Source organism: Octodon degus, unplaced genomic scaffold (assembly GCF_000260255.1).
Source record: "Octodon degus isolate 3935 unplaced genomic scaffold, OctDeg1.0 scaffold00090, whole genome shotgun sequence".
NCBI classification, from domain to species: domain Eukaryota; kingdom Metazoa; phylum Chordata; class Mammalia; order Rodentia; family Octodontidae; genus Octodon; species Octodon degus.
Genome location: NW_004524666.1, coordinates 3,687,035 through 3,701,438, shown reverse-complemented (window position 1 = coordinate 3,701,438; position 14,404 = coordinate 3,687,035). Strand labels below are relative to the sequence as shown.

Sequence of the window (14,404 nt, the reverse complement as noted above, 5' to 3'; positions counted from 1 at the left end):
CTTGCTTGCTTGCTTGTATTTTAGGGAAGGGTCTACAGGGTGTTCAGGGTCTCACTACTAGATCAAAATCCTAGTGATCCACCTATTTATAGCCTCCCAAGAGAGTTGAGATTACAGGTGTGCACTACCATGCCCAATCTCAATTTTGGTCTCAACAAGCCCTGGGGGCAGGGCCGGCAAGGCAGGCTCAGGGATTGAACCCCTGGGCCCTGGGCCTGCTTGCAGGCAATTTAATCTGCTAAGCTATTTGGCTGGTTCTTACAAACATTTTCTTTTGTTTGTCATTTGCAAGCACCTTGAAACCATACTATTGGTGAAATAAATTGGATACACATGTGTGAATGCCACATTGCTTTTCTGGTGTGAGAAAGCAAAAGTGTTTCTCACAAATGAGGACAAAAATGTATAATAGGTATTGAGAAATATGAAGAAAATATTCAAATGGAGAGGGGAACAAGGAAGGAGAGGGCAAAAGGAAAGAAAGGAAAACTAAAAGAAAAATGATAAAAGAAGGACAAAATGGAAACAAAGCTTTTGTAAATGGGGAGGGGAGCAGGGGTTGAAAGGAGGGTAAGTGAATGGGAAGAAAAGAAGCAGGTTATATCATGTGCAGGTACAAATTCTTTATGACCAGTGTGATCATCATATACATCTAGAATGTACCAGTGACATCTGATTGAAAGTAAAAGCAAAAAAGAAATTAAAGATCGTTAGGTAGTCAGTTTATTATTTTAATTTTCAGTTTTGAAGTAGTTTCAAGACCACACTAAATTGAGATTTAATTTTTTTTTAAGATGAAGACCTTTTTTTTTTTCTTTGAGGTAGTGGGAATTGAACTCAGGGCCTTGTGCTTGCCAGGCAAGCGCTTATTCTATTGAGCTATCTCCTCAGCCCTAATTTTAAGAATTTTAATTTTTTTTTTGTATTTTAAAACCATTTGTCTTTTTTATGAAAGGTAAGAGATAGAAATATATTTCCTCCTAGATGATTCCTCAGTTTTTCTGACAACTTTTTATGGACAACCTGTCTTATGCCTACTAATTTGTACAGACACTTTTTATCATATTTTAAATTCCTGTATATATTTGACTCAATTTCAGGACTCTGACCTTCTCATTACTTTGTTCTTTCAGGTGCAATATGATACTATTTTACTGAACATAGCTTTATAATTATCTTTTTTTCTCTTCTGGGCTTACCTTTTCAGTGGTCTCTTAGGACACTCTTGATTACTCTTGCAAATTTATTTTCCATAATAACTTTATAACTAGCTTGTTTTATTCCAAATGTTCCTTTTGGCCCTTCACTGAGATGGCACTGAATGGACATCTTCAATTTTAAGATTTGCTAGTTCCTCACATGAATTTTAAGGTGAGCCTTCTCGATGTCATCCTCTATCTGAAGCTAGTGCTAGTAGTATGTTCATTTTACAGAAGAAGCAGGGTTTTTGTTTTTTTTTTTGAAAGGTTGAAAACATTCATCAAGGCCACAAAAGTGACAAGTCTTGAAGTCACAGGCAGAGGTTCCCACTTCTATACTTGATCTTTCTGCTCCTGTCACTCTACAAATCTGCTCAATGCCTTGATGATAGAGAAGAGCAAGGATGCACTCTTCTGGCCTACAGTTATGCAGAGAAACATAATGTAATTAAATAGCATGAATTTCGGGCCTGGGAAGACCTCAGTTTCCCTTATTCCTTGTCTGTTTGATCTTGCAAAAATTACTCAAATTTTATGTAAACTCGGTTTCTTCTTTTTCTTTTAAAGATTTATTTATTTATTTGGTACAGGGTCTTTCTACACAGCCCGGACTCATAGTGATTTTTGTGTCTCAGCTTCCCTAGAGCACCATCATGCCCAGACTCTGTGGCCCATGGGTGGCCCAGCATGTGGTCCTGGGGATTGAACCGGGTCCTTGTGCTTGCCAGGCAGGTGCTTAGACCACCAAGTTATTTCCCTGACCCTCCTTCTCCTCCTCCTCCTCTTCCTCCTCTTTTTTTCTTCTTCTTTTAAGAAAAGGTAGTTCATACTTAATTTGCAAAATGTTAATGAGAGTGCTACCTAGACAATATTTATACTGCCAGTTACTCAGTAAAAGGTGTATGTACCCATTCTATTCACAAAGATGTTTAAAGTTGTTCCCAGGTTATATAATGATGTTTGTGATGTCTTTGTAGTATCACATTTTCCAGGCTGGTGATTTTTTCCCCTTATACATAAAGCTTCAAGTAAAAACTTTGGGTATGGGGAGAATCTTTGTCTCAGATATGAAAAAGGGCTCAGCTTAAGGTGACATCTGGTTTTGTTCTCCATAGCTCCTCATTCAGATGCACAAATGTCCCTTAACTGACCATTATCTTGGGGACTTATTTTGGTCTTCACTAGAGATTTTCCCCAACCCTCACCCTTTATCTTGGGCAATTATTAGAAGCGAACCACTTAAAATGAATCAACTGTGAACAGGGATCAAAGTTTTACAGTAAATAATGAAATTTAAATTGGTTGTCATGAAAAAGAAATAAAAATAATAAAAATGTTTTCTTTCTTTCTTTTTTCTTTCAGAACAGGGGATTGAACTCAGGCCCCTGTGCTTGCCAAGCAAGCACTAATTCTACTGAGCTATCTCCCTGGCCCCATGAAAAGGTTTTCTTTTGGGATAAAATGAACACAATTTTAAGTTTGGAATACACAAATCAAGATTAATTCATTTTTAATAAAACTCTTTTGAAGACACACACACACATATATATATATATATATATATATATATATATTTCAAATGAGGTGGCATTTAAATAATTTTTGGGTTCCTGTGCTCAGCTATTATTATCCTTGCTAGTTTTCTATTTTTCTCTGTTGTAGAGATTTCTATCTCTGCAGGACCCTCATCTGTCAGTGACTTTGCTTACAAATCTAGCAGTTCTCAACCATAACTTTTGTTGAGTCTGAATTTATTCATCTTTTGCAAGTCTGGCAATTTCCTCTTGCATTTCTTTCACCTCAAATTTGTACTGGTGTTTAAAATGAAAATTGTGACATCCCAGAGCGAGTGTGGGAGGCTGAATAATGATCTCCCAGGCAAGTCCACAAATGGACCCCTTGAAGTTGTGAATGTTACTTTTTTTGCAAAAGAGAATTTGGAGACATAAATAAGGATGTTGAAAAATGGGTATGGTGGTGCACACCTGTAATCCCAGCACTTGAGAGGCTGAAAACAGAAGAATCACTAGAGTCCAATCTGTGTAGTGAGAACCTGTAAGACCCTGTACTAAAATACATTAAAAAAAAAAACCCAAGCAACTTAAAAAAAAAAAAAGAATTAACAAAAATAAGAATGTTGAGATTTTAAGGGCAATATCTTTGGTTGGTTGGTGGGTCTGACGTAACAACAAGGTTCTTATACAAGAGAGGCAGGAGATCAGAGTGAGTAGAAGCAGATGTAATAATGGAAGCAGGAAGAGACAGGAGTGGGGCCACCAGAAGCCAAGGATAATACACTGCCTCTAGAAGGAACATGGAACAGATTCTCACCTGGTGCTCCCAGCAAAAGCAAGCTCTCCCAACTATTAGATACCAGCTCCATGAGATGCATACAAACTTCTGACCTTCAGAACTGTAGGAGAATTAGTGTTTCTTGAAGCCACTAGGTTTCTAGCAATTGCTCTCAGCAGCAGTATGAAGTGAATACAACCAAAAGTTAAACAGAATGTTGGCATGGGCATGGGGGTGAATACTTGTTGTGAGTAGGTGTGGGATAGACAGCATTAGTTCTTGAGCAGATATTCTAATGACTTTGGTTTCTCCATAAAGTTGTAACTGTAGACTGTGAATATCTTTGTGTGTACATGTCTGTATGTCTCCAGAGAAATGCTAATATTCAAAGTGAAGTTTATTAGAAACTTCTCCCTCTTCTGTTTCATGAAGAGCTGGGATTCTTCTGTTCGGAGCTGCTATATCCAGCCAGGGATACGGCTAAAGGTAAAAACTGAAGAAGCCACAAGAACATAAGGAAAAGCCTGAAACTACCTGAGTAAGGAAGGAAAAAAGCTGACCATTTCTGGAGAGGGACAGCCAAGTAATTCTAGATGATATTAAGGGACAGGAAATGAGAGTGGACACATTTGTGCGGGAGGTGGGCCCTGGGTGTGCAGGCAGGGAAGAGAAGCAAGGATTCTTAGAAAGCTTTGTTGCGTGCCTCATACTATAATTTACACCTCTTCAGCTTTCTGACCAGCTCCCCTTTATGTAAATCTTCAGGAATGATCCAGAGGTCAGCTTCTGTTTGTATTTATTTTTACTCTTTTTGTGCTGTGGACGGAGCCCAGGGCCCCAGAAATGCTAAGCGTGTTCTCTACAACTTAGATACACCTCCAGCTTCCCTAGTTCTTTTTTTTTTTTTTTAAAGATGTCGCTGTAGTATAACTGGCTCTAAAGCAGGATGAAGAACAATTTTACTCTGCTCACATATTTTCAGAACTAAAATTTCTGACCTGCGAGTTTCCTCTCTTCTAGGCTGGGACCAAATCAGTGTTGGGTCTGATTTTTAGCCTTCTGGGTGAAGGCTTCCTCTTGACAGTCTTCTTAGGAAGGTAACTTTGTGGCAGTTTGTATTTTCTAGGCATCTGCTTCCTGGGCAAGGCCTTTTAAACCTTGGCTTCATGCTTCTGTTTCTCACTTGCTCTTCTTTTCTGATCCTATGACAGTTAAACATCTGTTCTTTTGGAATTCACTATTCTGGCTGCCACCGTCTTGGCTGATCTCGTAACTGCTACAGTGGATGTTCCTCTCCACAGTGGCCCCTGTGCTGTTCTGGTTAGCAGTGGGTGGGTATTTGAGAGCATAGTCAATGACCTATGTATGTTGGCCCCTACAACCCACACCCTTAAGCCACTTCATCTGCCATCAGGCAAAGTCCAGCTCTAATCAGTAACAGCCATGATTACAAGCAGATTCCCAGCATGGGGCCCAAAGGAAATGCCCATCACCCCAGCAACTTCCCCACAACACTTGGTGACTGTCAGCCAAAACACTGACTGAGGGCTTCTGGGCACTTTCACTGAGAGCCCTCTGTCCTAGCCCATAGAGCGTAAAGATAGTTTTCCAGTTTTAAATATCCTCTCTAACTTATTGGGTTCATGAGTGCTGCTTGAGTTTATATTAAAATGTGCTTTGAGATTTGAGTGTTTTTTGCTGTTGTTTTCTTTTCCCAGTTGAAGTTTGGCTGAATGATTAACAGTTGGCTTGGGAGGTAAGTTGGAGGCGCCATGATCTGGAATCTCAGTGCAGATCCTCACATGTTGGTGCCTCCCATCTACAGTAGGGCCTCCCCCATGGGAGAGCGGGTCTTGGCCCAAGTGTTGATGACCTGAATGCATAACACTGTGAAGAACAGAATGGGCTGTCTCTTTAGGGTGTGAATGGCCTGTGCTGCAGTCTCCATGTGGACTTGGTTGTCTTGTCAGTGTTCCATGGAACAGAACTCAGTGTAAAGAGCCAGTGTCTCCACCTGGCTGCTGTAACTTGGGTGGTTGAAGCATCTTTTGCGGCTCTGAGAAGATACTTAGGTCCGGGGTGATTCCAACATAGAGCTCTGTAAATGCAAAATGAGAAAAGGAGTCCTTGGTGCAAATGAAAATCAAGGATTTCTGTCAGCAAACCTTGACAGAGGAGAAAGAAATAGATAAGCCTGAGTTACCCTTCTCTGCCCATGTGGATTTTGTTGTTAGCAGAGGAAATCTATTACATACAGAATCATTTGCTTAACAAAGATCAAAATTCTTCGATAAATATGTTTTGCCTGGTGGCTGGCATGCTAGGATTATTCTGACAGAAAGTAAATAGCAAGGTGTTATGTTAGACTTGAGAGAAAAAAAATTGGATCAACCTATGTGTTGCTCTGTAAAGAGATCTAATCAATTTCACCTCCATTGCCAGAGGAGGAACTTATGTAGCCGTGTTGGGCAAAACACAAATTACTCTACAACCAAGGAGTAAATAATATCTAAACATTACAAATTGAATTTTTATTAAGAAATTCATCTTTGGTTACCCTAAGGTTTAGAAAACCTTTTAGCACTTATGGAGCAAGGCAGTATGTCTTATTGTACAACATCAGATTGATTGGGGTGAGAAGTTTTAATTTTGGGGGTCAGGAATATACCTCACATTTTAGAACATGCTTAATGAGAGGAGAATAGACAAATCTTACTTTAGAAACCATTATAATTCTTCTTGCGTTATCCTTTATCTCTATTATTATTCCTGTTGTTAGTTTCATATACTTTACAAATTGGGATAAATGGCATTTTTGCATAAGGGCTTCAGGGTCACAATTTCATAAATTGAGTAAATAAATAAATCTTTCTCTATCATTGACTCTGTGTACTAGCATCTATATTTTTATTACTTTGTGCATTCATAAAATGCCAGTACCACTATTAATAAAATTTGTATTTCCTGTACAAGGCTTTTAGTTTAACTAGAAAATAGAACTGGTAATGCTTAACATAACATTTTTCAAAATGAACAAGTGGAAACATTTGTTCTGCTTCTGCACACTGTCCATTGTCAAAATCTCTTCCATCTTAACAGGTGATAATAGCAGCTGAGATATGAGAATTTATTATGTGAAATATGTTTTGCACGTAGACTCTCATTTTAGAAAGGTGTATATTATTCTCATTTATGATGAAGGAAAGGAAGATTGAGTTTAAGAAGCCACCTTGTTTTACAGAGGGTGTCATCAGAGCCGTGCTTTGAACCTTGGTGTATCTTGACTCTGAAGTGCGGCCCTTTCCTACACTTTCCCATTGCTTTTCAAGCACTGTACACCTTTGCGTTTCTGTCCTGGGATTCATTTCCTGACCTGCACCAGTCCTGGAGCTCTGTGTTGAGAGCAGAGCAGGGACAAGACTTTCTGAAATGTACTAGTGAGAACAGGAGGGATTATGTTGTGGTGTAAACAACCCTGATGTCCCAGTGGCTTAGAAAAGTAAGGATTTATTGTCCACTGGTCATCAGCATCAGATGTCTTGGAAGTGATTGATTTATGATTGCCCCACTCGAGGCAGGTGGTTGGGACTTTCATTGTATGGCATGGTGCTAGACCCCGTGGTAGGACAAGGAACAGGGACAATCAGGCATTGGTCCTAACACTCTCTGACTAGAAGCACCTCATTGCATTGGCCAAAGCAACTCACGTGGCCCCACCCACTGCACATGGCAGGTAAATGTGGTACCATGTGCTTGGAGACAGAGGCTAGTGTCAGTGAAAGGCTCCATACCTCGTGCAATCAAAAGGAAGCTGTGAAGTGTGATTAAAACATGGTGAATATTTAAATAACATGCAATTTTTTTTAACAGTAAAAGACACAATGGCCCTATTCTCTCTCAAAATATTTCCCTCTCTTTGAACTCACATATCCCATGCATCTTGCTACTTTTTGAAGCAGTTCTGGAATTTGTCTTTTGTGAGGGTTGATTAAAAAAAAAAGTGGTGAATGCTGCTTCAGGGTGCCATCCAGTGGAAAGGCAGGCTCATAAAAACATTGTGTCTCTTCATCTCCCTGATTCACTGGATCCAGTATGGGACATCTGGCTCTTGGCTAAAGTTATAATGATCATGAAAGGTGTCTTAGTTACTTTTCTCATTGTTGAGACAAAATACCCAACACTCAAAGTTAAAGGGGGAAAGGTTTATCTAGCTCACAGTTTGTAGAGGTTTCAGTCCATAATCAGCTGGCTCCAAGGAAGGGTGGCACTTGGCAGAGAGGCTGGTGGAACAGCAACAAGAAAGAGTGAGACAAGCCTTTTTCTGCCTCTTACATTGCATCCAGTCTACCAGGATTAGGTGGCACCAATCCAATCCGTGGGCTGATCCAGCAATCACCCACTCTTAATGCCAGCATTGTACTTCCAATCAATTACACACTCTAGATTTAGCCACCTCCAAAAAAATCCTATGATCATCCAAGGGTTTGTGGGAACATCTAGAGACAAACCATAATGTAAGTTAAATGTTTTCAATCAATTAGGACATCAAAACAGCACAATGAAAGGACCTTATGAAAGAAGACTTCCAGAGCTGCTTCAGAAAGTGCCAAAAACAATGGGACAAGTGTTTTGAAGGGGATTACTTTACTATACTCTTTTAGTATAAGTTTTCTTTTAAAATTTAAACATTCACTTCATGTTTCAACCATACCTCTTATATTGGTTTTAAATATACAGTAGCTTTAGCTGGGTGTGGTAGCATATTTGTAATCTCAGCCCTGAGAAGCCCAGGGAGGAAGGAACACAAATTCAAGGCCAATCTGGGCTAGATAGTGAGTTCGAGGCCAGCCACAGTGAGAGCTTGTCTCAAAACAGACACACCCACTGTGTTAAAAAAAAAAATCCAATGCATAGCTGTTACACTTTATGAAGCTCCCCAGACTTGTCCAGAAGAGACCTGACTATTCCAGATTGTTTTTAATTTGGTTACATATTAAGAAGTTCCTTGAGGAGAAATTCAGTGGTGATATCTTTCTTTTCTCTTAAAAAGGCACTATTTATAATTGTTAGCCAGATTTTAAGGAACAGATGAAACAGATTTGAAAGTAACCAGCACAAGTATGATGAGAAAATTATTGAAATGCTAGAAAAATTATCCTAGTTAATGTGAGCTTCCCCCTAAAGTGTTCTCATTTATATAATCCATAAGAGAAACGGAAAATTAGAATTTAGACTTAGAATTCAAATGGGATAGATCACTTGATAGCTCCTTCTGGGATTGTTTTTATAAAACAGTAAGGTGCAAATTAACTTTCAGGCGTCAATTTGAACAAACCTGTGGGGCAAATAGTAGGAAGATTAGTTAGAGACATTTCCCTAGCAGAAAGGACAATGTTGATTGGTGCTTGGAGGAAAGAGAAACATTAGCTGTCTGAAATCAAATTGTGCGCAGTGATAGCAATTAATAGCCTGTCACATAAAAATAGAATGGAGTCATTTGGAACTCTCTTCTGTAGTTTGGACAAGAATTTGTGATTTTTCAACTTTGGCATTTTAATTGTGTGCCTCTGTTAACAGGCTAAGCACAGCAGCTCCATCCGCAGTGGCATAAGAGAACCACTGGACTCCTGACGTCTGGCTGGCAGGGCCTGGGAGTGCTCTTGTAGTTACTGTGAAAGAGGCAGTCACCCAGATCAAGTCATATTTTCTCTGAGGTTTCCTGGGGAGGACAGGTTCTGCAATTTTCCTATAACTGTTTTGGAAAGACAGCCCGAGACTGGGATTTTCTCTTACATGTTTCCCCACACTGTGGCTTCTGAGTTCTCATTCGCCTGTTTTTCTTCAATATCCGGGGCTGGGCACCGTTAATTACCAGTGGGAAGTGGGTCTTTTCTGACTGGATCCCTATTCTAGGCATCTCCTCTGGCCTGTCAGCTGGAGTGCAGACTATTTTTCCACAAAACATGGGAAGGTTAAGGAATTCTTGGGCATTGGATCTGGTGGCATGAATTGCTGAGGCAGCTTTTGAGATTAATATACTTTTGTTGTTCACAATTTAGGAAATAAGAAAAGTTTGTTTAGATTTTTTACTTTTTTTGGGGGAGGGGGTATAGAAAATTTGTCAACTTGATAAGCCAGATGCAGTTGTCATGGGTATTTGTTTTTTCCTTTCATTGTACTAGTTAAGAAAATGGGGACTTGGAGTGGTTGGTCAAGTCAGCTGGGCAGCACTGGAGTCTGTCTTTTCAGTTGCAAAGTCATATGCTCTTTTCCAAACAATGCTTGGTCATGAGGTTTACTAACATCGAAGGAAAGGTCATAGCATAACGTGTCCCACCCAGTGTCTTCCTGGTTACCAAGGTTTAGGGGCCTGGGTTTATGGTGGAACTGATGTCTGGAGGGGGCCCTCTTGTAACGTGGTCTGCTGCCCTCTTCTGGTGGAGAAACACTCTGCACTTCTGGCTGTGGGCAGCTCTCTGGTCTCTTCCTGTACTCTGGTGCAGCGTCCACTGTTCAACGGAGTGTGCCACTCCTGTAAGAAACCGTTCTGGATTGCGCTTTACTTAAAGAAAATGTCAGAGATAATCAAAGAAAGCAGTACAGGTTATTTCTTCAACAATATTCACCTGTGGGTAAGAAGCTTCCCTTTCTCTTGTGCACTATGCCAGGGATGCTTTCCCTTGCCCAGGGCGCAGGGTTGCCCTTGCCTCACCCTACTTCTGGCATCCTTTAGTTTACAGAAATTAAACATCATTCTCCAAAGTATGGCAAGGGGAGGCAGCCAAGAGAAAGATTCACTAAACACCCTAGGCACAGAGGAGCCCGCAAAAGGGTTGGGCTGCAGCTCCTCAGAGCCTTTTGGAGACAAAATTGAGATAACCCATGACCAGAGGCCAGGAAGGCAGGTGGGCTTCTGCAGTGGCAGTGGGGACACAGGCTATTGGTGGAAAGAGGCACATCTTCATGGCTTGCGTCTGAGTTCAAGGAAATAGAAATGAAATGGAAATGCTTGAGCCAGAGATAGAGGAGCAATTTGGCTGGTTAGGATTTGGTAAGTACTAAACGACCAGGACTCTCACTGCTAATTTGACATTTTCATTGCATGGTCTTCTTTAGACATAGAAAATTTAATTGTGCAGTTCCACTGCCCTGTGTCAAAAGGAGTTTTTAAGTTACATTATCTTGCTATGCCATCTAGGTCTAACAAGATTACAGTGATAAATCTTGGAAAAACTTATGTAATGTACAACCCCAGCCAGAACATTATCTGGAACAAGTACCAGAAAAAGGTGGAAAATTACTTTATGTTAGTGATTTTCAGTGTTTTCCCTAGACCAGTGGCATTGGTGCCATCCCAGACTATTGGATCACACACTCTGGAGGTGGCGCAGCGATCTGTGATTTATCAGCTCTCCATGTAACTCTGTTGCACACAGATATAAGCGGCATTTTCTTACAGTGTAAATGGCCAACACCAGATCATTTCCAATAATGAAGAGCTATAAATGTTGTGATGGGGAGGAAAAAGACACAGAAATATAAAGCAAAGATTTGAAAAACACATGTCTCTGCTATGTGTCAAATGGTTGAGATTGCTTGGAATTTGATCACTAGATAAATTGAGGTAACAATAGTGCCATACAGCTTAAAGGTGAATTGCCAGGATCACTAAAGGGCAAAGTGAAGAGTTCGAAGGAAATAATGACAACAAGAATTGATCAGGGCTACTCTATGATTGTGCTAGGGCGTTGCCCCCAGGCTGCCCTGTGTTCCCACACTGTGACCTTCTTTGATACCGATGATGTAAAGTTGTATCTTTCTGCAAAGGTCAAGACCAAATTATTTCATAGAAATTAATTTTCTTAGGAGGGAGAAAAGGAATTAAGAGGTTATCTGAAAATTTTATTGAAAAAATGTTTATGCAATTTGGGGAATGAGAAGTCGTAAAGCATTAGAAAGCGTTCTCTTTAATCTTGCATTAGAACCATGATTCATCTGGATTCAATTAAAAGTGATACAAAAGGGCCATGTCATTTTAAACTTCATCATTTAGGTATTTATATTTTGAAAAAGCAGCATTTCCTTAACCTGGTGTTAGATAATAAAATGATTCTAGAGAATTTAGTCCTTGTGTCTGAAATTTCTTACGGCAAAATAAGTTACTTGATTGTCATTTTGTGCAAAGGGGATGAAGGGAAGCCTGCTCTTGATTAAGGGGCAGCTGGTATGTTTTAATTGTTTGCTTTTTATGAGCAGTAAAAAAAAAAAAAGGGAGTATTCTTAAACTGTCCTTCTATACTATTAATGAAGTGCTTCCCATACTTATTGTGTATCATAATTCCTGGGGAACTTGTTAAAAAGGCAGATTTCTCACTCCTTGAAGTTCTGATTTAGTGGGGAAATGATTTTTAACAAGCACCCACATGATTGTGGTACAGGTGGCTTGAGGACCACACTTTTCAAAACCCTGCTCTGGGCCTGCCCATAATTCATGTGCTTGTTATTTGAGCATATCTAAAAGTGACTGGGAATTCATTAAAAGCTAGATTAGTGCAGATAAAGACAACTGTGAGTGATAGATGCCTATTGCAACAGAATCTCTTTTGTTGCCATTTGTTGAAAATGAATACTACATGCAAGATAAGATATAAAAATGAGTACTATATTTTTAGAGCAGTTTTTATATTTGCAGAAAATTAAGCAAATCATATAGAGTATTCCCTTATATTATCTTCCTTGACACTATTCCTCCTTAATGAAATCTTGCATGAATATGTATCCTGCATTAGGATGATAGATTTGTTGAAATTGAACCAATATTGACATATTATTAACAAAAATAGTTTTTATTTGGGTTCACACTTGTGCAGTTTTATAGGTTTAGATATGTGTATAATATCCTTTATCTACCAATAAACTAACCTACAGTTTCATTGCACTAAAATTTCCCTTTGCTCCACCCATTCACACCTTTGTCACCCTTTGCTACAGACCCTTTCCAAGGATTTTTTGTTTTTGTTTTTGTTTTTTGTATTTTAGGGAAGGGTCTAAAGAGTGTTCAGGGTCTCACTACTAGGTTGGACTCATAGTGATCCCCTGTTTACAGCCTCCCAAGAGCTGGGATTACAGGTGCGTACCACCACGCCCAGTCTCCCTTTCCAAGGATTGATTCCATTGTCCCTATAGCTTTAGTTTTTCAGAGTGTTTATAGTTAGAGTCATACAGTATGTAGCTTTTCACCTTACTTCCTTTCACTAAACAGAATGCATTTAAGATTGCTTTGTTTTTCTTTTTATGTTTTTTAGTGGTTTGGCCGCTCACTTATTTATTTTTAATTGCTGCATAATAGTCTATTGTATGGCTTATCTATATTTGCTTGTCTGTTCATATTTTGAAGTATAACTTTTAAGGTTTATATTGTGCCCATTAATGAGCCTAGAAAAGCACTTTATCAGTGTTTATTTAATCAATCATGATTCTCTTTAATGTCTGTTTCTTCCCCCTTTTAATCTTCTGCTTCTAATCTGTTGTAATCTAGAAGAATAGAAAAATTTCATTAAGAATTGTATGTTTAAAAAGAAGCAAAAATGCTCTAGACTAAGCCCTTAGTAAAATCTTTGAGGGAGCAACTGTGGCTTTTGAATAAGTGCAGTGCTACATCACAACAAGTAAAATAATTGTTAGGATCTTGTTATTTTTTATCTCTGCCATTAAATATATTTATGCACATACACACCTACATTGCAACGTGTGAAAATTAGTAATCAGTTATATAGTCCTAAGTGCTTTAGCATATATTTAAAAATAAATACACTAGTTTATTACACTTAAGCTAATGATAGTGTGCGTGCACCTATTAATCCTGGTATGTCATCTTTCTTGGAGTAAGAAATCCTGTTATACAAGTACAGCAGTCTTCTGGGTGGGCCTGGGGGTTATGGAGGCATGGCCTAGGTGTCGGGTCTGGTCCCTCACTCTTTCCTTCCTGATGCCGTTGCCCTGTTCTGCTTTCCAGCCACCATGAAGTAGGCAGCTTTGCTCTGCCACACCCTGACGTTACCTTGGAGCTTGCTGTCCATGGACTGAATCTCCCGAAACTGTGAGTGAGTCGAGCTTTTGCTGCATTAAGTGCTGGGTTCTGGGTGTTGTGTTCCAGCAGCAGGAAAGCCAACCAGCGCAGCTGCATGGCAGGCATTCCATCGTAGCTCTTCCCAGTTATCACAAGAATGTCTTTTGAAAAATGATTCCTTCTAGGCTCCTACTTTGCATTGGTGGGTGTGTCTGGTTGTGCAGTGGGTGGTGGCACTCTGTAGCTTCTGGTAGGTCCCTTCACAGTCCTGGCTGTATAGTCTGATCTCTAATGCAGTCTTGAGCTCTGAGAATCTATTGAGTCTGGTTTTAGTCCATTTTGGTTGTGAAGTTTGTGACTGATCTTTAAGGAACCATAAAAGTAGAAATGTTTTGGAGGAATTTGACAGAAACTGATAAAGTACCAAGTGCAAGAGCAAAGTATTAAAGTCAAATTTCAAATACTAATCAAAGTGTGGCTTATGTCCATGAGGTCTTTAAAGTAATTTACTCTATGTGGAATTCAGTTTTGTGACAATAAATATCTTTCTATGGGGACTGATGTCCTCAAAAACCACAATAAAAGGAGTACTGAGATCATAGACCACCTACCAAGACTTTTCCCAACATAATAATACTTAACCATTATAGTCCTCAGGAAGTAAAGCCTTTCAGACAATTAGACCAATTCTCATAACAAAATAGTAATAATTTTTAAACATAAAGATGTTTTGAAAATTTCATTTTGTGATCATTTTAGACTTTCAAAAACAGAAATAGGAACCTGCAGGGTGCCCTCCTCCCAGATTGCTTGGAGGTTTACTTTTTTTAAAAAAAGTATTTAG

At 39.4% G+C, this 14,404-nt stretch overlaps 1 protein-coding gene across 1 annotated transcript in view; it reads left to right on the top strand.

The window, feature by feature from the left end:
• The window catches only part of Hace1 (HECT domain and ankyrin repeat containing E3 ubiquitin protein ligase 1), a 169,160-nt gene extending 155,617 nt beyond the window's left edge, over positions 1 to 13,543 (top strand). The window contains exon 24 of the mRNA XM_023722342.1: positions 13,507 to 13,543. Coding sequence (XP_023578110.1) covers positions 13,507 to 13,515 — 9 coding nt within the window. The 3' untranslated portion in view covers positions 13,516 to 13,543. The remainder of the gene's footprint in view (positions 1 to 13,506) is intronic.
• Positions 13,544 to 14,404: the final 861 nt, after the last annotated feature.